The following is a 22,123-nucleotide window of genomic DNA, read 5'->3' on the forward strand; positions in this document are numbered from 1 at the left end:
GAGATGGGTGGGGAACGAGCGATTCCTGCCCAGGCAGGTCCCGTTGGCCCCCAACTTTGCGTCCCCTAAATTGGGGATCTGTGCTTAGTATTGCCTAAAGGTTTGGGGGGAGCAGTTATATAAAGGAGATCCTTTCTTTTCTTTCTTCTCCTTCCCCTTCACAACCTCCCCTCCAAACAACACACACACCTTTCAGGGTGGTGGCTCAGTGGTTTCTGGGCTGTTAGTGGGGAATCGCTGGGGCTGTTGTGGTAACCTCTGGACCTTTTTCTCTTTTGGCATCCAGGACTGCCCGTTGGAAACCAGGGTCAAAATTGCTCTTCCTCCTTGTTTTCCGGAGGTCCCAGCAATGTATGAAAAATCCCACCTAGCAGGAAATCGGGGAGACTTGATTTGCCCCATCAATACCTTTGATTTGTGTGTGTGTAATTTCATTCTGTCCACTCTTGCTGGATCCCTGCTGACTTCCCAGGCTCTTGCCTGCCTTGGCCTCTTGGGTCCCAGGGGCAGTGTATCTCTCAGCCCTGGAGTGGGAGAAGGCAGCTTTTTTGGTTCTCTTCTTCAGGGGTTAAAGTAGGGTACTATTTCTGGTTGGTAGGATGGCTAAACTAGGGCCAAGGTGAAGGGCTCTGCCTGGGCACAAGGAACAGAATTGGCAAGGATTCTTCCTCTACCCAGGAGCCAAACTAGGTGCAGTGCTCTTTTAGCAGTGGGGGCTCAAAATGGTCTGGGGACCCTGGGCTGCTGAGCCCAAGGGAAAAGGTTGTGAAGTGCTCCGTTTCCTCTGTAAGGGTGGAGTTTGGAAATGCTCTTTCTCGAGCCAGTAGAGTTAAAATCCGCCTGGGGTAGCCCACATAGGGGCTCATGGGAGTGACCTAATTGCTCTCTCAGGTCTCTAACCAGAGATAGCATGCAGCTCCACAGCTGGAAAGGAGCCCTCCTGCAGAGTTGGGGGGGGGGGCGTGAGAGTTGGAAGAAACAAGATCTGTCTACACTTCCCCTTTTTGTGTTCTGAGTCTTTAGTGCTCTGAACTGGTTTACAGATTTGGTGAGCTTGGATCCTTTCTGTCCCCTGTCCAAATCCACCTCAAGCAGAGGGCAGGCATCCTGGGGCGGGGGTGGAAGGTGGCCAAGGACTCAGTAGAACCTGCCTGAATTCTGTAATCAGACAGATCCTGGGAGGAACTGATCCTGGTGTGCCCCCTCCTTCCATCCCGCTCAGGAGTCTGGAATGCAGCGGCTGTCTGTGTGTGTTGGCGCGGGCTGGGGGCAAGAGGACAGGAGGGAGGCACTGCCCTCAGCTCTCTTCATGCTTTGGGGGCTGCTTCTGCCACCGCACCCACGCCTCAGGCTGCCACAGCCTTTCAAATAAACAGTTTCTCTCTGTCTCCCTCCCTGTCTCCCTGAGTTCTCCCTGCCTCCTGTCTGAGTTCTCCTCTCAAGCTCTGGTGGTTTGCCCTCTCACATCCTCCAGGAACAGTGCTCACCTCCCCTCTCCAGCAAGGCTCGCCTGCTCTCCCTCTTTCTCACACTCCCTCTCACTCTTAGTCACTCTCTGCCTCTTTTTCTCAAGTCCTTTTGTTTCTCGCACATGCCCGTGCTCTCCCTCTCAGGCTCATTTTCTCCCTTCCCTCCCCTCTTCCTCTCCTGGCTTTTGGTCTCTCTCCTCAGCCCTGTCAGGAGCCACCCCTCTTCCCCCCCCCCACACACACAAAAAAAACTCCCAGCGCCTATAAACCCTGCTTAATTGCTTCCTCCTTGGGAAAAAAAAATTCAAAATAAAGAAGTAGTGGGGCTGGGGGTCTGCTTCCAGGTTCCAGGGAGTGTGCAGAGACCCTGACTGGGAGGGGGTGCTAGAAGGGCTGGCTCAAGACTGCCAGCCTCTTTCCTAAATTGGTGCTGGGGACTTCCAGGGTGCTAGTCCCTGGGCGGGAAGAGCTTCTTCTTCCCTGGCCCTTCCTGTCATATTTGCCCCATGAGTGCAAGGAAGGGCGATGGGTTTGGCCCTGCTAGAGTTTGGTAGGAACTGGTGTGTGTGTGTGTGTGTGTGTGTGTGTGTGTGTGTGTGTGTGTGTGTGAGAGAGAGAGACTGTGATCTAAATGGTCCCAGGCGGCCCCCTCCCCCAGCCTCTTCCCTTAGGGAGCTTGGGCAGCCGGCAGGCCTCACACTTGAGTCCTCAGCCAAGTCCAGCTGCTGCAGTTCAGTCTCTCAGTCCCGTCCTGACCCCTTCCTGCCCCACACTCAGGTTCCCCCACCTCTAGGGAATGAGAATGTGCCTCAGATCACATTACAGACCTTCCCTAAAAAAGGGTGGGGGTGGGGTTCAGCGTTTCAGCTTGACTCCAGCATGGGTGGGGGCGGCTGCAGACCCCAACTCATGCTTGCCTGCTCCAAGCCAAAGTGTTGGCCCCAGCCCCACACAGCTGTTTCAACTCACAGTCCTGGGGAGGCCCCAGCTCAGGGGCCCCCCTTCCAGAGTGGCTAGGGACCTGACCTATTCTGTGGCTGATTGGCCACAGGTGGGGTCCTGAGAATGCTGGGACCCCAACAGCTTGTAAAGTCCTGTTTCCCTGCCTTCCCACCCCCATGAGAGGCAGCCAGGCAAGGGTGAGAAGGACCTGTGAGGCCAGGGTGAGGACTGAATTCAGGGTTCCTTTTCTTCAGGTTCTTTACTGCCTCATCAGCTCAGGTGAATGGGGATGGGTGGGTCCTGGATACTATAGTTAGGACTATGGACAGAGTGGGCTAGCCAGGAGGCTGCTGGTTGCCATGGGAATGCCAGGTTTGGGGAATGGTCCACCCTATGATTAGTAGGGGAGCTGAGATGGAGAGATGCTTGCCAGCTGCTTTCTGGGGTCCTTGCCCCACAGGCCAGAGCAGTCCCTCTTGGGTATATTTTCCACAGTGTTTTGGTTCAGATGCTAGCAGCCAGTAGTGTAAGCTCCTTCAACTTTTTACTTCTAAATAATGCTGTGTTTGGCCTGCACCTTGCTACTTACATCTTATTCTCATATGTGACCTCATCGAATGCTCCCAACATCCCAGGAAGTAAGTATTGGCCCCAGTTTTTCAGATAAGGAGGCATATACCCAGACAAGAAAAGTGACTTGTCTAAGGTCAGTCAGTGACTTGCCTATGGGGGTAGAGCTATGCTCTGTGCCATTCATTCCACACCATCCTGCTGCCTTGGAATCTAGGAGAGGCAGGAATTCAAGGTGGGGTTTGGGAAGACATGCTGGCTTCCTGCCCCTAGGTTCCCTTCTCACCTCACAGGTGTGTGAGCATCTGTCCATGTGACTCAGACTCTGCCTGTGGGAGGTGAGCAGTGCTGTATCTTCCTCATTTGACTTTGCTAGACCTACCTCCAAAGGCCAACTGCTCAGGTGACCTGGGCTAGAGGCAGCCGACTCACTGCCTGGTACTTTCTTCCCTGAGCTCTGAGTAGAACCTTTGGTCCCTCTTTGGGTCTGGAATCTCTCTTCTCAGGGACCCCACAGAAATCAGACCACAGGGAGGGGGTATTAAATTCCTAATGGATGCTAGCTTTGGCCAGGTGGAGCAGAGGGAAGGGCATAGTTCAGTGTAGGTGGGGAGGGTGACTTCCTCTGGGACTCTCTTGGCTTCCCTGCCTCCCAGTGTGTGCCAGGACCCAGCTGCTGTTCCTGCCCACCCACGCCTGGGCAGGCACTGCTGGGACACGCCAGGCCTGCTCCTGCTGCCTCGGGGGCTAGGTGGAGCCAGGGAATAAAAGAGGAGCCTTTAATTTGGGGGCTCCCCACCCTACTTGGGATGAAAGCAGGCTTGAGCTCTGGCTTGGGGTCTGTCCTCCATTGGTCTTGTTACTCTGGGGGTGCAGGCACAGTGGTGGTGGGGTCAGTGAATCAAGGCTGGGGCTGGAGTCTTCTACCAAACTTGGACTTGCATGGCCCGGGACCGAGATCCCTCTTCAGTTGCTCGCTGACCACAGGTTTCTAAAGAAAGGTGGGAGGGAAGGAAGTGTAGACCTAGTGGGAGTGGGCAGTTTTCTGAGTGTGACCATCCTGGCTGCAAGCTCTCCCCCATGTAGATTCTATGCATATGGATGGAGAAGGGCTTATCTGGACAAAAGAAGGGAGAACAGTTGGTTTCTGACCAGTCCAGGGCCTTGGAAGCTCCTGTCTCCTGGCCCTTTATGCTTTTCATATCCCAGGATTCTTTTTACAGTCATGATAGTACATATAAACTAGGTAGAAAGGTTGAGGGAGTGACTTGGGCTAGGGTGGAGAAGAGGCAGGCTACAAGACAGGAGCTGGAATAGTTCAGGCTGCCTCCTCCAAGTCCTTTTACTCCCTTTGGTGGCTCCCTAGGGTCCCAGGGCTATCAGAGGCTAGGGAGGGAAGGCCTGGGGGTTACCATGGCGACCTGCTTCAGGCTTCCTGCTGGGCCATGTCAATCCTTTTATTTTCCAGAAAAGGGCTTTGTCTGGGGTGACCCCAGGCAGGAAAGCTTGGCTTGATAATGGGGGGAGTAGTAAGATGGAGGATAAAGAGTTTAACTCAGAGATCTCATCCTCTTTCTCCCTTACCCCTACTCCTAACCTGGTGAGTAAGAGGGGAGACTGGTAGGGTCTCCCTGTAAAGTATTCTACCTGGCTTTGGGCTTCACATTCTATCAGTGTTCTGCCGGGCTTTGGGCTTCACTCACTAGCTACATATCCACCCCTCATGGCCCCTCCCCAGTTTCTTGGGCTTCTCTCAGGCCAAGACGTTTGTCCAGTGGGAAAGACGCTAAGAAGACACTATGGGAGATCAGGGTCAAGGAAGGTGGGTCTCATCAAGCTCCTCTCCCTTCTTCACTTTAGGGGAAGGTGAGTTTCCTTCTGCCAGCTGCTATGCAAATGATGATGAATATTTATGAAGTCTGTTGACGGAGGTTGAAGAGAGTTTGAGGGGTGTTGGGGGCAATAGTCCCCTCTTTGCCCCTCCCCCACCATGTAGACATCTGTTTCCTCAATATCTCTGGGTTCAAGGAAGAACCCCTAGTAGCAAGAAGCTCTGTTCCAATTCCAGGGATCTGGAGCCTGGGTGGCAATGGGAGACTGCACTCAGGGTAGACAAGACTTTCTAGTGAGTAAGCCAGGGTTAGAAAGGTAAGCTGATCTGTCTCCCTTTCTGTGCTCTCTGTGGAGCTGCATATATATTTCTTGTTGAGGTGTATCTGTACAAGGATTCAGCCAGTGGTTTTAGGGAATTACTATCCTGGGTGGGCTTAGGCTCCTCTCTTAAATAGGAACATTCATCTGATCATGCATTCCCGCACACGAGGGACCTGAACTCAGAAGGTCTGCAAGGTTCCTTCTGGCTCTTAAGATGTTAAGTTGTCTAATCCTGCCGTCTGGACAGATCCATAGTAAGCATTGGACAGTGAAAAATGGGGAATTCTAGAGGTTTGGGGGAAACTTGTTGGCTTTGTATGGTGCATGGGACATGGGCATTCTCTCTCCGGTGTTTCTCTGGGCCTACGCCCCATGCCTGCTTTCTTTCTGGCCTCTGTGGAGCGGTATAGTTAGGTACCAAGGGGGAGGCTATCTCATCCTGGTTTTTATCCTCCTGCACGTCAAGATGGCAGCTCCCAGCTTGGTGGAGCCTCACTCTACATGGAAGGAGGGCTGCCTTTCTTAATCTATTTCATCCATGTGGTCAGTTCCCTTCCTCGCCTGTTTGGGTGTTGTTGCCCTTCTTTGGATGAGTACACGGTTTTGGCAATGCAAAGGCATTTGCCTAGAGCTCCCAGTAGGCCCTTATTGCTTGTTATCCCCACTATGTAACGGGCCCTCAGGAAATGGAACCACTCTCTTCTCAAATAATTGCAGTCACCTATGTGAACTGGTGTTCTTCACCAGCGCAGCTGCACCACACTGTCAGCTTCAGTTCTCTTTAAGCACTGCTTCCAGCCCTCCATTGTCCCTCCTGCTAGAGGGTCTGTCACTAACAGCATGAAACCCACCCTGCTTGCTGTGACCCTTGAGGCCTTTCAGTCTGGCCTCAGCTGATCTTCTCCACCTATTCTTCTAATCCTTTGTTCCCACTCCCAGTCCAGCTGGACCAATTGGCCTGGGCTTTGTGTCCCTGCCTCTGCTGCATATTCTCACTGTATGTTGACTTCTTAGTCCTCACCCAGGACCCACTTTCATCCTGACTTTCTTGTGGAACCATCTCTGACCATCCCGGTCAGATGAGCTGTCTTCTTCCTCTCCCTGCTTCTAGCCCTTGCTGTTTGAACCACTGTCACACATACCTGCAGGTCCCCTGGTGCTGTCTATTGCTAGAGTGTGGGCCATTTACTTTTCTGACCCAAACCAAACAGGAAAATCTTTCATGATGGAGCTGTATCTTCTCCTATTTCCCCTCCAAGAAATGAGACTGAGCTCATAGGTACTTAGTGTTAGTATCTGACCACCTGTCTCTTGGTAGACTGTAAGACGAAGCCAAACAGGTTGAGCACCTGCTGTATGCTAGGTACTCTCCTCATGCTACCTTGTCTCCCTTCCACAATACTGGGGGGTAGGAGCTCTTACTACATCCACTTTGTAAGTGAGGAAACTGAAGCTCAGAGAGATCAGGCAGCTTATCCAAGGTCACAGAGCTACGAAGGGCCTAGCTCTCGAATCTGATTCCAAAGTAGTCTGTGTTCTTTCTTCCATGTGATACTGTCTTGCTCTCAGTACCAGTCTGCCTGCCCAGGCTCAGAAATGGCCAACAGAGCACTCCTTTCTTACTGTGTTTTTAGCAAGAGCAGAGTCCTATGAATAGGTGGCCCTGGGCAGCTATCCCCTAGTACCTGGCCTTCTGGATTAGAAAATGAACCCAGCTCAAAAGGCATTTGTCCATCTCCTCGTAGGAACTTGTGTTGGAGCAGTGTGAAAAAGTGAGGGGTTAGGATACAGACGAGTGGGGTTCCTGGGGCCCTACCTTATATGATCTGTTGTTCCTGGTTGATTCCATTCTCTTCTCCCTCTGTTCTTAGGTATGAGGCTGGTCAAGTTTGGGATTCAGGCTCTTACCTGGGGGGTGGGGGTGGATCACTGGTAGGACACTGGGCAGTGGGAGTGGGGAGAGCTGTGTGGAACTGCACCTGGCCAGAGATTGTGGCCATCATCCCTTGGCTCCAGGGGATGCCTGTTTTTATCTCCTCATCATGCTCAAGATTAGCAAGGATGGGGGAGAAGGCTTGGTCCCAGACAGGTTGAGCTCCACTAGCCTTTGGCTGGGAGCTGCGGGGGTGGTGGCTAAGGCATGTGTGGGCTTGTTTTATATGTGTGTGTGTGTGTGTGTGTGTGTGTGTGTGTGTGTGTGTGTGTGTGTGTGTTTGTGTGTGTTGGAAAGGAGGTAGCAGCAGCCATGAGGGAATGTGAGTGTGTTGGGGGCGGGGGGATAGGACTGCCACCTCCAGGAAACCTGGGCCTGACGCCTTGGTACCTAGCCCATTGGCCACGTCAGCCCCCTGCGGAAATGCCACATTAGGACAAAGGGCTCCCCCAGCCAGGCAGTGCCCCACCCTGCCGAGTAGTCAAAGCCTGGCAGCCTTGCCCATGGGCCACCGCTTCCACACCCTACTGGCAATGTGGTTCTCTCTCCCCACACCCCAGCCTGAGGATGGAGGAAGGGCAGAAGGCCTACTCTCACTATCTCCACCCAGTAAGCCCAGCCTGGCCCTCATTGTCTGCTCTCCTGGTTCTGGAATGGCCTGGGTTCCCCAACCCTGAGGCTGACCATCTTCTCTTTTCTGGGCAGGTTTCTGAGTGGGAAGGGCTTGGTGATCTATCCGAAGATTGGAGACAAGCTGGACATTATCTGCCCGCGAGCAGAAGCAGGGCGGCCCTATGAGTACTATAAGCTATACCTAGTGCGGCCTGAGCAGGCAGCTGCCTGCAGCACCGTGCTGGACCCCAATGTGCTGGTCACCTGCAACAGGCCAGAGCAGGAAATCCGCTTTACCATCAAGTTCCAGGAGTTCAGCCCTAACTACATGGGCCTGGAGTTCAAGAAGTACCATGATTACTACATTACCTGTGAGTCCCCACCCATCTCATCATGTGGCTCTCTCCTTGGGCTTAAAACTTAACTCTTTCCTCTCCTATATCAGAGAGAGCTTCTAAGTGGTGCAGCATTACCATACACAGTTAAGGCCTTACCTGGTTTGATCCCCTTTGAAGACTGGCCTTGAAATTCTGACCCCAGCATTCACCAAGCAGCCTGCCACCAGCTTGCCTTGGCTCCAGGGGTTGGGTGAGAGAGCCCTCCAATTTGTGTTGTTTCTCTCCCATTTTCTTTGCCCACCTAAGTTCTAATCTTAGGAATGGCAGAGTTTACAGAGTCCTTTGGGAGAGGTGAAGGGGCTTATTACCTTAGGTCACATGAAGAGTTAGAAATTGGGACTGATTCCTACTCCAGAATTCCTTCCAGTCTAAGTAGAAGCCTCCCTCATGATACCAGTTCTCATTGCTTTGCCTCTGAACAACACCTCCCAGTGAGAAGCCTGGTCATGATAGAGGAGCAGTGCCCCAGATGGAGGGGCTAGTTCTTGGGCTGGGCTGGTCTGGCCTGGGCTATTCTGTTCCTAGTGGGAGGGAGAGAAGTAAAAAGCTTCGCAGGTAGGTGGGAGTTGCCTGCCACTCCCAACTCTCAGTTCTATCCCTGTTGGCTGTGGCAGCACTGGGGTTTCTGGGTAATATCGGCAGACCTTTCTCTCTTCCTGACTTCTCTGGCCTCTTCCCACAGCGACATCCAATGGGAGCCTGGAGGGGCTGGAGAACCGGGAGGGAGGTGTGTGCCGTACACGCACCATGAAGATCGTCATGAAGGTCGGGCAAGGTGTGTGTCCAGTCTGAGGGTCCCTCAGTTAGGCCTTTGGAACAGATGTCCTGTCTGGGTGTTAGGTTTGTTGGGAGTGGGGAAGGACGATAGGGTTAGAGTATCTGAAGTCCAGTACCCAGGCCTTTCTTGACCCACACTTGATCACTGAGGGTAACCATGCTGGTGGGGGCCCTAACTCTCATGCATCCTCTCCCTGCCCTCAGATCCCAATGCAGTGATGCCTGAGCAACTGACTACTAGCCGGCCCAGCAAGGAGGCAGACAACACTGTCAAGACTGCCACACAGGCCCCTGGTGGTCGGGGACCCCTGGGTGACTCTGATGGCAAGCATGGTGAGTATATAGGTGTTTTCCAGAGGTCAGAAGTCATTACTCTGTCACCCTCTCAGGTCCTGTCTCCGAAGAAATGCAAGCCAGGCCCAGTCTGAGCTCTCCTATGTTTCCCTGGGGCCCCTGGCTGACTATTCCTTCCCTCCATTTCTGTTCCATAGAAACTGTGAACCAAGAAGAGAAGAGTGGCCCAGGTGCAAGTGGGGGTAGTAGCGGGGACACTGATGGCTTCTTCAACTCCAAGGTTGCCTTGTTTGCGGCTGTTGGTGCTGGTTGCGTCATCTTTCTGCTCATCATCATCTTCCTGACGGTTCTACTGCTAAAGCTGCGCAAGCGGCACCGCAAGCACACGCAGCAGCGGGCAGCTGCCCTCTCGCTCAGTACCCTGGCCAGTCCCAAGGGGGGCAGTGGCACGGCGGGCACTGAGCCCAGCGACATCATTATCCCCTTACGGACTACAGAGAACAACTACTGCCCCCACTATGAGAAGGTGAGTGGGGACTACGGGCACCCCGTCTACATCGTCCAGGAGATGCCACCCCAGAGCCCAGCGAACATCTACTACAAGGTCTGAGTGCCCGGCACGGCCTCAGGCCCCTGAGGGACAGTTGGCCTGGACCGGACCTCTTCTTTTGCCCCCATACCCCTTCCCCTTGCCAGCTGTGCCCGCCTTTGTATTTAGTTTTGTAGTTTCTTGGCTTTTATAATTCCCCCTTTTCCCTGCCCCTGGGCTTTGGAGGGGGGTGCTTGTGCCCCTAACCCCTATGCTCTTGTGCCTTCCCCCTCTGGCCAGGCCTCTGGGCTCTGTGGGGGCGCCCCTTCTTGGAGGACAGGGTTGGACGCTGATGGACAGCAGGCAGGGAGATGGCCCCCTGGCCCTACCCCCTCCCTCGCCCTCTTTACCCCTTCCCAGGACTGCTTGTCCACTGTCATCACTGTTTTAAATGCTTTTGTGTTCATTTTTTAGCTGTCAAATCATTTTCATCTGTTTTTTTGAAGAAAAATGGTAAAAGCATCCCCTCCCCAGGCTTTCTGAGCCCTGCCCTACCCAGTATAGGGCCTGGGGCGGGATGTGGCCAGCCAGAAAGCATAGGATGGCATTTCTTTTATAGACTCCTTGGTATTTTTCTGGGGGAGGGTAGGCCAGAGCTGTTCCCGCTCGTGAGGGAAGAGGAAAGTGCCACTGAGCAAGGTGTCCCACCCTCCCCTCCTGGCCCTCCTTCTACAAAGCTGATTCTGGCAGTGGGGTAGTGGCTGCCACCCTTCCACCAAAAAAAAAAAAAAAATCCCTTCCTTGTGGGATTCTTGGGCATCTCCCGCCTCCCTCACTCTCACGGTAATTAATGTCTTAATTGGCTGTTGCCTGGGGAACAGGAGAGCTGCTGCAGGCAGATGACCTCATGGGGGGTGGAGGGAGGTGAGGTGCCCAGGTGGCTATTTGCCCTGCAGAGCTGGGAGTTTCCCCCCCCAAACCCGCCCTGTTTTTTCCTCACCTTTGGCATCTTTTGGCCTGGTGGGGAAACAGAGGCCCAGGGCGGAGACCTAAGCGGGTATAAGGCCAGGTGGCCTGCTTCTTTTCTGGGCTCTAGCACAGGTGAGTTCCCCCTACCCAGCTCAACCTCTGCTGCCCCCCCCATTCTTGGGCTGGGGCCTGGAAAGAGGAAGAGGCTGCCTGGGGCTGGGCCAGCCCGCTGTGCACTTTGACCCCGGCTCCTTGCCAGCATGGCTGCTAACAGACTGCCACTTGAGTGCGCCTTACAGGCACTCTCAGAGTGGCCGTGGAAGGAGCTGGGCCTTACACCATCCACCTTCATACTGCCTCCTGGCCAGCTGCCCACACCAGTGCCAGGTGGGAGAGGGAGCAGAACAGCCAGCCCCTTCCAGGTGGCAGTCGGAAGGGTTTTTTGTTTTTTGTTTCTGTTGCCATTTGTGTAAATACTAGTCTTTTTGGAAAAAATAATGTAAAGATGTTTTGTATAAACTCTGAATTATTTTCTTGTTGCTTTTTTCTTAGAAAAAAATGAGAACTAAAAAAAAAAATTAACCACATGGAGACATGGGTGTAAAATGGTGTTGTGATGTTGGGGAATGGAGTATGAGCATGTGTGCGTGTGTGTGCATGTGTGAGCTTTTCTGTGCCCACACCACTGTTGGTCAGCACAGGTTTGGGAAGGGGGTGGCTGTCCTAGTGGAACAAGATGTTTCAAATGCCCTGTAGCCCTACTGCTGGCCCCATCCGCCAAGTTTCTCTGCTCTCTGGCTCTGCTGTCATAGAGCCTGGGACGTTTCCCCCTGTCTATCCTGTCACTTCTGTGGCATAGGCCATGGGCATCTGCCCAGTCTGGCACCAGGCTCAGCCAGGGAGGGTGGATGGAGGAGGGGATGTTCCCATGGGGACCTGGGTGTGTCCACAAGTACTGCCACCACCTGGCTGGGGCTAGATCTGGGACCTGCTGGCAGGCCCAGCCCTGCCCTGCCTCAAGACACCTGGAGGTGGATAGAAATAACTCCCAAGAGCTGCTTCAGACTGTCCAGTTCACCTCGCAGCCAGGAGAATGTTCCTTCTCCTGTCTTCAGAACTGAGCCATACCAGAGCTGCCACCATGGCATAGTTGGGGGCTTCTGGTTGGCAGTCGATGCCCTCAAGCTAGAGCAGCCATGAGCACCCGGTCTCCCTCCCACAGGCTGATGAGTAACTTGCTGGGGTCAAAGAGTGTGATGAAGGCCCTGAAGAGGGTTTGGCCTCCATCCCACAGCAGAGACACAGACTGGTAAGGCCTGGAGCATTCCTGCTCCAGCTTAGAGCAGACTGCCAATCTTGTGAGGGGACTCCTTGTGGATATGGCTAAGACACATGTCAGGGGAGAAGAACAGGTGAGATCCAACAGTTAAAAATGGGCAAGAAGGCAATAGAGGAAAGGAGAAAGAGGAGAAAGGGAGGGAAGAGAGTTAGTGATCCAGAGCAGAACGCCCCAGTGAACCAGCCAAAGAGCAACCAGAGCTATGGGGAGGTAGGAGCTCTCAGAGAAGGAAGGCGGGGGAGAGCCACAGGACCTGCAGGGTGGAGGAAATGGAGGCTGGGCTAACACAGGGAAGGGCTGGGCTAGGGTGCTCCCGGAGCCAGCTGGGGCAGAGGCTGTTTATTTGGTTTCTCATTAACCAAAGGAAGTGCCTGGATCAGATGGGGCCTCTGCTGCTTGACTGCCTGCCCAGAGTGGGGCCCCGGCCTGGGCTGGGGGTCTCTAATCAGGGCTAGTTCAGGCCAGATTGATATCTTTTGTGGGGACAGAGCCTGACCCAGGTTGGGTGAGTTCTTCTATACTTTTTCAACCAAATGTCTTCTGGTGGCCCCTAACCCAGCCCAGGATACCAGCTGCCCTCACCTTACAGGTGGAGGATGGAGTTCCTGGAGGACCCCTGGGAGTAGCTCTGGAGTGTAAAGTAAAATCAGAGGGAGACGGCAAAGGAAAGTATGGGGCAATCTGCTGGACAGTTCAGAAGGTTTGTGACTGGCTGTTCCCACTTACCCTGGCATAGGTGCTGTGGCTGGCACTGGTTTGCCCTCAGTGCCCACACTGCTGACCACTCAGTGGTGCTTATTAGCTCTCTGTGCCATAGTGTCCTTCACCTGGATAGTGCCTACCACTTTGTTCAAACACTTTTTCATACTTTATCTCGTTGGGTATGACCTGTGAGGGTCTTAGGGTGAAGAATCATGTGCCTCATATTTGAGATGAGGAGACAGACCCTAAGAAGGGCTATAACTTGCCCAAGAACACACATCAGGTGAACGAGAGCACTAGGATTCAAACCCAGGCCTCTTATTACACCGTAAGCAAATATATGTTCCTTGAGAGCAAGGGGTATAACCCCCCACTCCTCCACTTCTTGCCTCTGTCTAGGGACAAACTGAGCAAGCATGCTTCCTTGGGGATCTTGATGAACAGGAGCCCTCCCCAGCCTGACTCCCCATTCCTTTCCCATCTGTCTGGGTCAGGGAGGTACCAAGCTTAGCTAGCTGGAGGCAGGAGGTGTGAGCCTTCAGTGGTAGGGCCCCAGACTGCCCCGCCCTCCACGCTCCTTCCTGTCCCAGCTGGGCCCAAGCTCCCAGTGAGTCAGGGCTAGAGGATACTTCCCAGGTGTGGGTGGGGCTGCCTGGTTTCCTCCGCAGGCTGAGCCTAGTTCACCAGTGAAACCAAACTGAACAGGTGTTAACTGGGCCTCAGTTTCCCTGGAGGGATAGGTCTTGTGGAGCTGGAAGGCCAAGGTTCTTGGGACCTTGTTGCACTGGTCAATTTTAAGCTCTCACGAGGCCTCCCCAAGGCATCAGGGATGTGAATGGCCTGGTAACCACTAGGCAGGGCCATTAAGGTGGGCCAGATAACCCAAGGAGAGACCCAGGCCCAAATGGGGCCATCCTAGATTGGGCTCTGCTGAGCAAGCGGCCCTCTGGCCACCTGGCATCAATCACTCTCGGAAATCCGGCCGGCCTGCCTGTCCTTATGTCCTGCCTGGGCACGTCACAATCCCACTGATACCTCAGCTGAGTCAGGCCCAGCCTGCCTGGGGACCCTCCTTGCCCATCAGCTGCCAGACTCCTATACAGCTGGCCATTGGATGGGGGGGGTTGAGGCCCCAGCTGGTGCTTGTTAAGTTGGCTCCCCCTTTGGGAGGCTGGTGAGTGGGAGACCAGTCCCCACCCAGTACAGGGGTCTCAAAGCCCAAAATGAAAACAATTTAAGGGCATGGGGGAGACGGTAATTATAGGTTCTGTTTCCAACGGTTAATTATCCAGCTGGTAAAGAGAAAGGCGAGAGGGAAAGCTGGGGGGTGGAGAGAATAAGGAACTTGTGAAGGGATATGGGACAGTGGGCGGAAGTTGCCATGGGGCCCTTTAATCCAGAGGAAAGATCCCCAGACCATGAGGCTGGAGACCACAGGACCTGTCCCTGCTCTGCTACCATTCCCTATTTGCCCATGGGCAGACAGATCCCTGCCTCTCTTTATGGGTAATGAGGAGGTAGCACTAGGTTGATTCATTTATTCCGAAAATATTTACTGAGCACCTACTATATGCCAGTCAGTAGTCTGGGCAGTAGAGTACAGTGATGAACAGGATAGACAAGGTCCCTGCTTCCAGGGACTTCCCATTCTAGAGAGATCTTTAAGTGCCTAGCTAACTCTTGATTCTGCTTTGTGTGGTAACTGAGTTATGGGAATGTGAGAGGCAGAATGGAAGATACACAGATTAAAAACTTGGGTTCTGAAGTTACTCATGTATTCATTCATCACATTTTTTAAACAAATCCTGAATGCCTGGCACATAATAAGCACCAATAAATGGTAGCTGTTGCTTCCCCCATGAGATGTGGAATGGAGAGTTTGGCTCTGGGACTGAGCTTCCTGAAGACTCTTCCTGCTTTGAGAGTGCTCCCCAAAACCTGGCTGTTTGTTTCATCACCCACCAAATTTGGCCTTTGGCAAGATCTGGAAGCATACTCACAAGAAGTTATCCTGTGTCTCCAACACCAGCTTGCTTCTTCCAGCTAGGGGCCAAGGTAGGTACTCGAGCAAAATGTACCCATGATAAACACTTCTCAAAGCCTGTGGGCAGAAGCTGCCCAACTAGAAGAGGTGTCCTCAGCCTTCGCCTATCCCTGTAGCCCCGTGGCTGGTTTCTCCCAGCCTGCCTAGTGATGATGGGTGATGAGTTGACTTCTAAGAGAAGAGTCTGCCCCTTTCTCTAGCCAGGTCCCTAGGGAGAGGCTCCACGTGGCTCCTCCGGTTCCAGTACCAAACAAAAACCAAGGGAGATCCTGGAATCCACCCTTGTACCAGAGACTCCAGACTCGTTGGATTTTATGGGGCAGAGCCCTTGCTCTCAGGGGGACTGGCTGGTGGCCTCGCTGGCTACTCCCAGGCCTGTACAGGTAGAATCTAAGAAGTCAGGGGCCAGGAAACAGTAGAGCTAGGACTTTTCTGAGACCTCCTTTCCAGACCAAACCACTGATGAGGAAATGGAGGCCCAGCAACCTATCTAAGGGCACACGGAGTGTTGGCAGCTCCAGGCCTAGGAACCAGCTTCTTTGCCTCACAGGCCAGAACTGGTTGCCTTTCTTGTACACTGTGGCTCTGTTCTCCCAGAATCCCCATGAATGTGTGTGTGTGTGTATCAAACACACTTACTTATACATAGTATTTTATATTAACAAACTGTATAAGTTTACACAAAGCAATCACCAAAATGACACATTATAACCCTGAGGAAAATATGATCTGGGAGGTTTGGGCCTTGTTTGGAGCAGACCTCGAAAATGCACTAATAGTCCACTCCCCCCATCCCCGGATCCTCTCCTGTGGCACATCACACAGCTCTGGAGGCACACATCTCATTGGCATAAGAGCTCAGAGGCAACTGTAGGAGCCAGACCTGCTGGTTTGTGTTCCATACCCAGGATCGGACATCTTAAGGCTTAGTGGAGCTTTAAAGATCCAGCAGTTTCACCCTTCTCTGGTTGCTGAGTGTGGCCAGCCAGCTTCCCCATGCACACCTCAGGGCCATCCTGACTCAGGCTGTCTGGGTCTTTCTGGCCAGCCTGACAGCTAGCTGTCCTAGCCCCGTCTTCAGCCCCCTGCACACACTAATAGCCATGGCAGTAACATGCTTTCACATGCAAATTGCTATGGAATTCTCAGCCCCTGCCGGTGCCCCAACCCCCGTGGCCTCCCCCTGGGCAGATTCAGAGAAGAGAATGGAATCTTTCAAGCTGTTAGGGCGTCTAGAGATCTTCTAGTCCAGCCCCCTTATTGGATGGATGGGAAAACTGAGGCCCAGAGAAGGGAAGAAGGAACTACCCACAATCACATGGAGAGTTCACCAGAACTGGCTCTCACGCAGGCCTTCTGACTTCCAGCCCCTACAAACCACTATGCAGCCTCCCAATTCCCCTTGTTCTCCACCCCCCATCACGGGGTGTTTCCTGTGGACTCAGGGATCCATCCCTCTGGCACAGATGCTCCTTAAAGGCACCCCTCAGTGGGGCCTGAGAGTGTGAAATCCACAGAAGAAAAGGCCGGAAGTATCTATGACTTAGGGGCATTGCCCAGGGAAAGGAGCCATTCTCCTTTGAAACAGGCAAAAGCAAGATTTGCTCACTTCTCTCTCTGTGCCCCCATCCCTTGATCCTGGCCAAACCACTCCCCCTACCCCCCAGCAGTCCTGCCAAGTCATGCCAAGTCTTCTCCTGGGCCCTAGACCCACCAGATCTTTCCAGGTTTGTGCATCATGACTCTGCTGGAGTTGCCACCAGCAGAGCCTGGGCCCTGGGAGACCCTGGGAACCCAGGTCTCAGCTGGTGTATAGAAAAATCTCCCCTTCCCTTCAGTTCAGCTGAAATAAGATGGGAATTTTCTGAAACGAACTTTACAAGGAAACGAAAATAAAGAGACAAGTTTACAGAGCACAGGTGTCTGCTCCCAGTTCAGCTAAGTCTTACCAGAGATGGGCCCAAACTGGAAACCTCCAAGTCATCCTTGAAATCTGCTTTCAGTTCTGACTCTGAAGAGAACTTGACTCTGCCCAGTTCTGACCACCCTTAATGCCACCAGCCACCCTGGTTCAAGCCACCTTTATCTCTTGCCTGAACTATAGCAGTAGCCTTCTAACTAGTCTCCCTGCTGCCAATCTGCCCCCATCTCTTGCAAAACAGTAGCCAGAGCCATCTTTCCAAAACTCAATCCTGATCTTGTCCATTGCTGTTTACCTTTCAAATCTGTCAGTCATTACTGAACTCCTCGGCATAACTTTCAGGGCCCTGGGTGATCTGGCCCCTGCTGGTCTCTTCAGTCCCTCACCCCCACCCCTCCCCACCACACACATCTTACACCTCAGTGACACAAATCTACTCACTGAGGCCTGACCAGGACAGTCATTCTTAGCCTCTGTGCCTTTCTGGATGCACTTCCATCAGCCAGAAATGCCCGTCCCCTTGCCCCTGGTATGGCAAACTCCTGTTGAGCCTCTCCTTCATGGACACTTCTTCCCCCCAATCCAGGCTGAGCCAGAGCTTTCTCCTCTACTCTCACAGCACGTCTGCCTGCGTCTGTTTCCCCTGCTAGATTGTGAGCATCTGAAGGGCAGGGCCTAGGTTTCGTCTCTGCCACTCACCTAGAGTAATGCCAAGCAGTGTAGCACAGATGCAATATCAAGAAACCTTGGAAATGTTTGTCTACTTCAATGGACTTAGCAAAGCTGGGACTCTGTCCCTGGGATCTGCCACTGTCCTCCCCTGTTTACATTACTGTCCACCCAATCTGGAGAACCAAAATCTTGTTATATCACTGTACAATAAACACTAACATTGTTTGAGTACTTATTAGGAACCAGGCTCCGTGTTCCACACTTCCCATACATTAATTCATCAATACCTCGTGTCACAGTGATGACTCAATGAGGTCCCTATCTGAGCTTTACAGATGAGAAAATTGATGCTAAGTACCTTGCCCATAGGCACATAGCTAGGAAGTTGTAGCATTTTAACCCAAGAAGCCAGAATGTGGAGTCCAAATGCTTAGATGCTTTGCTGTGCTAGTGAGGCAAAGTGAAGGTGCCAGTTTGGGAAGGGATGGAGCCTGGGCCCTTTGGCCTGTACCCTTGATGTCGGCCATGTGGCTTCAGAGGTGGTCTAGTGTGGTAGTTAACAGCCCAGATTCTGGAGTCAGGCTGCAAGCAAGTCTCAAGCAAGTCTCTTAAATCCCTGTTTGCTTCTGTTGTATTCATCCAAAAAATGGGACTGCGAGTAGCAGCCATCTCATGAGACAGCAGTGAGGATTAATTGAATGAACACACACTGAGTCCTTAGAACAGTGTCTGGTCCTGGTCATTGCTCTGTAAATGCCATTTACTACCCTATAAGTCATTAGGCAGCCTTTGGTTCCTGTTACTCAGCCTTAAGCAGCCCAAATTCTCTCCAGGCTGGTCTCTGCTTCACCACTTGAACCAGGAGGCTCAGCCTGGGTTGCTATGTTCCCAGTGAGGGTACAATGGGCAATGGGCTGCAAGCTACTCCAGACCCCAGCCCTAGGGCTTAGCCAGCCTAGGTTTGACTCCTGAGGTCCAAGGGGAGGAACACCAGGCTGCCATGCCCCCAACAAGGAGCTTGGAGTTAGGATTGGGAGACTTGCATTTAGGGCCTGACTGCCACTAATACTCGAATACGTCATGTCTTCTCTTGGGGTCTGGGTTTCTTCTTCATCTGTTGAAAGTAAGTGGAATGACGTAAGTAAAACTGCTTTGTTAAAAAAAAAAAAAACAAGTGGACTTTGATGTAAGGAGCCACTACTTCCCTCAGAATGTGTGTTTCTTCAGGGCCATGAACCTGGGTCTTGGTAAAGAGCTGATGAATAATGGATAAGTGAGTGTTTCTCCCACCCAGAATCGGTACTCTTCCCCAGCCAGACTAGCACTGGAGGTCCACTTCCAAAGCAGGGACATTCACTCTGAGAGTGACCTGGAATGCTTTGGGGAAGTCAAGAAGGATGTATTGCCATGTTCAGGAGAAGCTCATTCACCAAAACCTGAGATCTGGAGATGATTTTGTTCCAATCTTCAACAGGGAACAGGTCAGGGGAGCTCCAGGTACTTTTAAAAGAAGGACACTCCCCTAAGTGACTCCTTCCTACACTCTATCATGCTGGTGAAGTTAAAACTAGTCTAGCCTATCAGGAGGCCACTTAGATCATCATGCATGTTGAAAGCCTAAACATGAAGAGTCCCTCTGACCCGGCAATTCCAATGTGGATGAAGGCCTTGTGTAAGACATCTTCATCACAATCTTATGTATTTGCAGTAGTTTGTGAATATCAAAAAAAAAAAAAAATTGGAGAATGCCTCCAAAGGCACCTCCTCTGAGTAGTTTTCATAATCTACTCACATGTGTGTGCACATACACACATACACAAAGACACACCTCCAGTAAAAATGAAGCCATTTTAGTGTAATATATATTAACCACATATTAACTATCTTCTCCTTTGAAAACCTTCCTAGTTCCCCTCCTGAGTCTCACATGTGTCTCTCTTGACTCTAGCATATTGGATTGCAAACACTGGGTCTTCGCCTGGCAGTAATGCAGTTCCCTCATCTGTAAAATGGAGGTGCTGACACTACCTATGGTGCTGAGAAGATACCATGAGATATATGTAAAACCCTTAGCAGAGTGCCTGGCACGTCACAACTACTCAACCGATTCTATTATTTCCATTACTATCTCAACGTGAGACAGTTGCACGCCTGCCTCAGTCCTTAGACCACGATCTCTTCTATGACAAGCTCTGTGTTATATTTTTTCTCTCTGGACCTCCAGTGCCCAGCACAGAGTTTGGCACATGGTGGGTACTGAGTGAGTTTGGTGAAAGGATAAATTGAGTCCAATGTCCTCAATAAAAAGAGGCAGCTGGGGCAGTTGTGTGGAGCCCCCTCCCCATACTTGCCCTCATTCCCTCCATCTCAGGCTCTAGCTTGGCCCAGGCAAACAGGAAGATTCATTAACCGTCTAAATATACAGAGACCAGGGGCCATGTGCAGCCTGCAACAGAGCTGGGGTCCCAGCAGGGCCAGAGCCTGAGGCAGCGTGCCGGGAGAGGGCTGGCTGAGAGGGAGGGCCTGGTGTGGGGGAAGCCCAGGGAACAGTTAATGTGATGATTGATGGGGAGGTGAGTGAAGTTAGGCCAGCCCTGGGCCCTCAGACCTTCAGTCTCTGGTCCCATTCTTAGCCACCTATCCCTGCATACCCCCAAGGCCCAACCCTGGGCCCTACATCAACTATTGTACCACCCCCCTCTCCACACTCTCCACTTCCTCAATTCGGGTGCCTGGGCTTCAGGAGTACGAGCTTAAAGAGGTGGGCGGCCAGAGCTGGGGGTGGGTTTCCCCAGGCTCCTGCCTGCTTATTATTGTAAGGGCTATTTCTCTAATCAAAACTCCCCAATTACCCAAGGGCCCCTCTGATTAATATTCCATGATAACAGGAACAGGTCACATCTGGCTGAAGGAGCTGGAATTCGACACTCTAGGAGCCCCATGATTGGTCTGCAGGAAGAATAATAAACTTTCTTTCTCCTGCCCCCCTCCCTCCCTTTCCATTCAGAGGTTCCCTTTTCCTCCACCTCCCCTTTCCCAGCTCTCCATCTGCGCCCCCATCCCCCGCATCCCCACATGGCCTCTGTTTTTCACTCTGACCTCTGTAGAGGTAGAAGCCACCTCTCCAGTCCTGGTCAGCCCTCTGACCATTATGGTCTCCTTCTTTGCTAAGCTGGCTCTTTGGTATGGGAACATTTTATGCTAGGGCATGGGGCCTGAGCAGAGAGTGCAACTTCTGAATGATTGTGGGTGCTAGAAATGTATCATCTCATCAAATCTTCCTCACCATCCTCCTATGAGGGAGGTAGTATTATCCCTGTTCATTGATAGGGGCACAGTGCACCTGAGAAGCCACAAGACTTGCCCAGTGTTACATAGTCTTTCAGTGACACAGCCGGGATTGTAAACCCAGGGCCTTCTGCTTCTAAGTTTCTCTTCTCCCCATACCCCACCCTGATCTGCGGAGGATGGTTTCAGTTCCTGCTTGAATTCAGACGGGACCCACTGATATGGCACAGAGCCAGTACCCATGACACCCAGACTCCCAGGCTTCCATTGGATTATGGATGAGTTTTTAGGCAAGAATGTGCCGAGAACTTTTAGTGAAATCCCACAGCCCAGAGAAAAGACTTTCCCACGTTCATATAGAAAGGTGATCATAAATATGGAACTCAGTCCCAGATCTTCTGACACTCAGATACAAATTCTGTCCATCTGCTGCCATGTGGACGACTCTGAGTGTGAGAGGTTTGCCATCACACCTGTAATGCAAGGGACTGCCAGATACACCCTCCTCAGGCCTAACCCCAAAATACCCCAGACAGGCCCAGCTGGGCAGGGAGACTGGGTAGAATGTGGTCTCTGCTTAGGGTAGAGGTGGGGGTGGGGGCAGAGGTTGTGGTTGTTGCTGGCAACTAGAAAGTATTTGCCCCTACAGTGCTTGGTTCTCTGGCTGAGCTCCCTCCTGTTCAGCTATGTGTCTCAACAGCCAGGAAGAGGGCAGGCTCTTGGGTTTCAGGGGCACAACCATCCACTATTCTCCCTCCCCACTCATAGCAGTGGGGTGCAAACTCTAGCAGTACCTGATGGTTGGACACCAGTTTGGATTTTCTGAGGAGTAGGGCAGTGGAGTATCTCTCCTCATCCCTGACTCCCCTACATGGCTCTTCCTTGAATTCTCATCTAGCTCCTACCTCCCTTGGTGTGCTCCTTTGCTCACCTTTGAGCTGTCTCCCTAATTCATAGTTAGGTAAACTGAGGACCCTGCATTAGGAGCCTAACTAAGGCTTTGGCTCGGTGGACCGGGCTCCAACCATTCTTCCCGTCTGTTCTATTTCCTGGCTGGTACTATCCTGGCCAGAGGGTTAAAACATGGAGTTTCTCAGTCTTTGTGTCCTGCCCCTTGTTGAGGTCTGAGACCCACTGTATTTTGTAGGGATCCATGAGGCTTCTGGGCACAACTATCTCAAGATTAATGGAGGCCCAGATAGGCCTTGTAAGACCTGGAGTCCTACCTGGGGGAACAGAGACCGAGGTCTCTCCCATCCCTTCTGTCTTGCATTCTCCTCACTGCTACTCTTATTACTAAGGCCTCCATGGTCTCTCACTTTAACCCCTGCCTCCACCCCCACCCTAGTCCCTCCCTGCCTTCCAGTTGCTCCTCTAATTCATCTTTGACACACTAGCTAACTTCTTAAACTCCAGATCCAGGTTAGTTACTTCTCTGTGCCTCAGCTTTGCAAAGTGGGCATAAAAATCATACCTATTTCACAGGGTTGTAACGATGAATGGTAAAGCA

General features: G+C 52.3%; 1 protein-coding gene across 1 annotated transcript in view; it reads left to right on the forward strand.

Annotated features, from left to right (window-relative positions):
• EFNB1 (ephrin B1) overlaps positions 1 to 11,240 on the forward strand; it is a 12,895-nt gene extending 1,655 nt beyond the window's left edge. The window contains exons 2-5 of the mRNA XM_008056650.2: positions 7,774 to 8,051; positions 8,761 to 8,853; positions 9,060 to 9,188; positions 9,347 to 11,240. Coding sequence (XP_008054841.1) covers positions 7,774 to 8,051; positions 8,761 to 8,853; positions 9,060 to 9,188; positions 9,347 to 9,759 — 913 coding nt within the window. The 3' untranslated portion in view covers positions 9,760 to 11,240. The remainder of the gene's footprint in view (positions 1 to 7,773; positions 8,052 to 8,760; positions 8,854 to 9,059; positions 9,189 to 9,346) is intronic.
• The last annotated feature ends 10,883 nt before the right edge of the window (positions 11,241 to 22,123 follow it).

Source organism: Carlito syrichta, unplaced genomic scaffold (genome assembly GCF_000164805.1).
Source record: "Carlito syrichta isolate Samal-C Ts95f unplaced genomic scaffold, Tarsius_syrichta-2.0.1 Scaffold302429, whole genome shotgun sequence".
Lineage (NCBI taxonomy): Eukaryota > Metazoa > Chordata > Mammalia > Primates > Tarsiidae > Carlito > Carlito syrichta.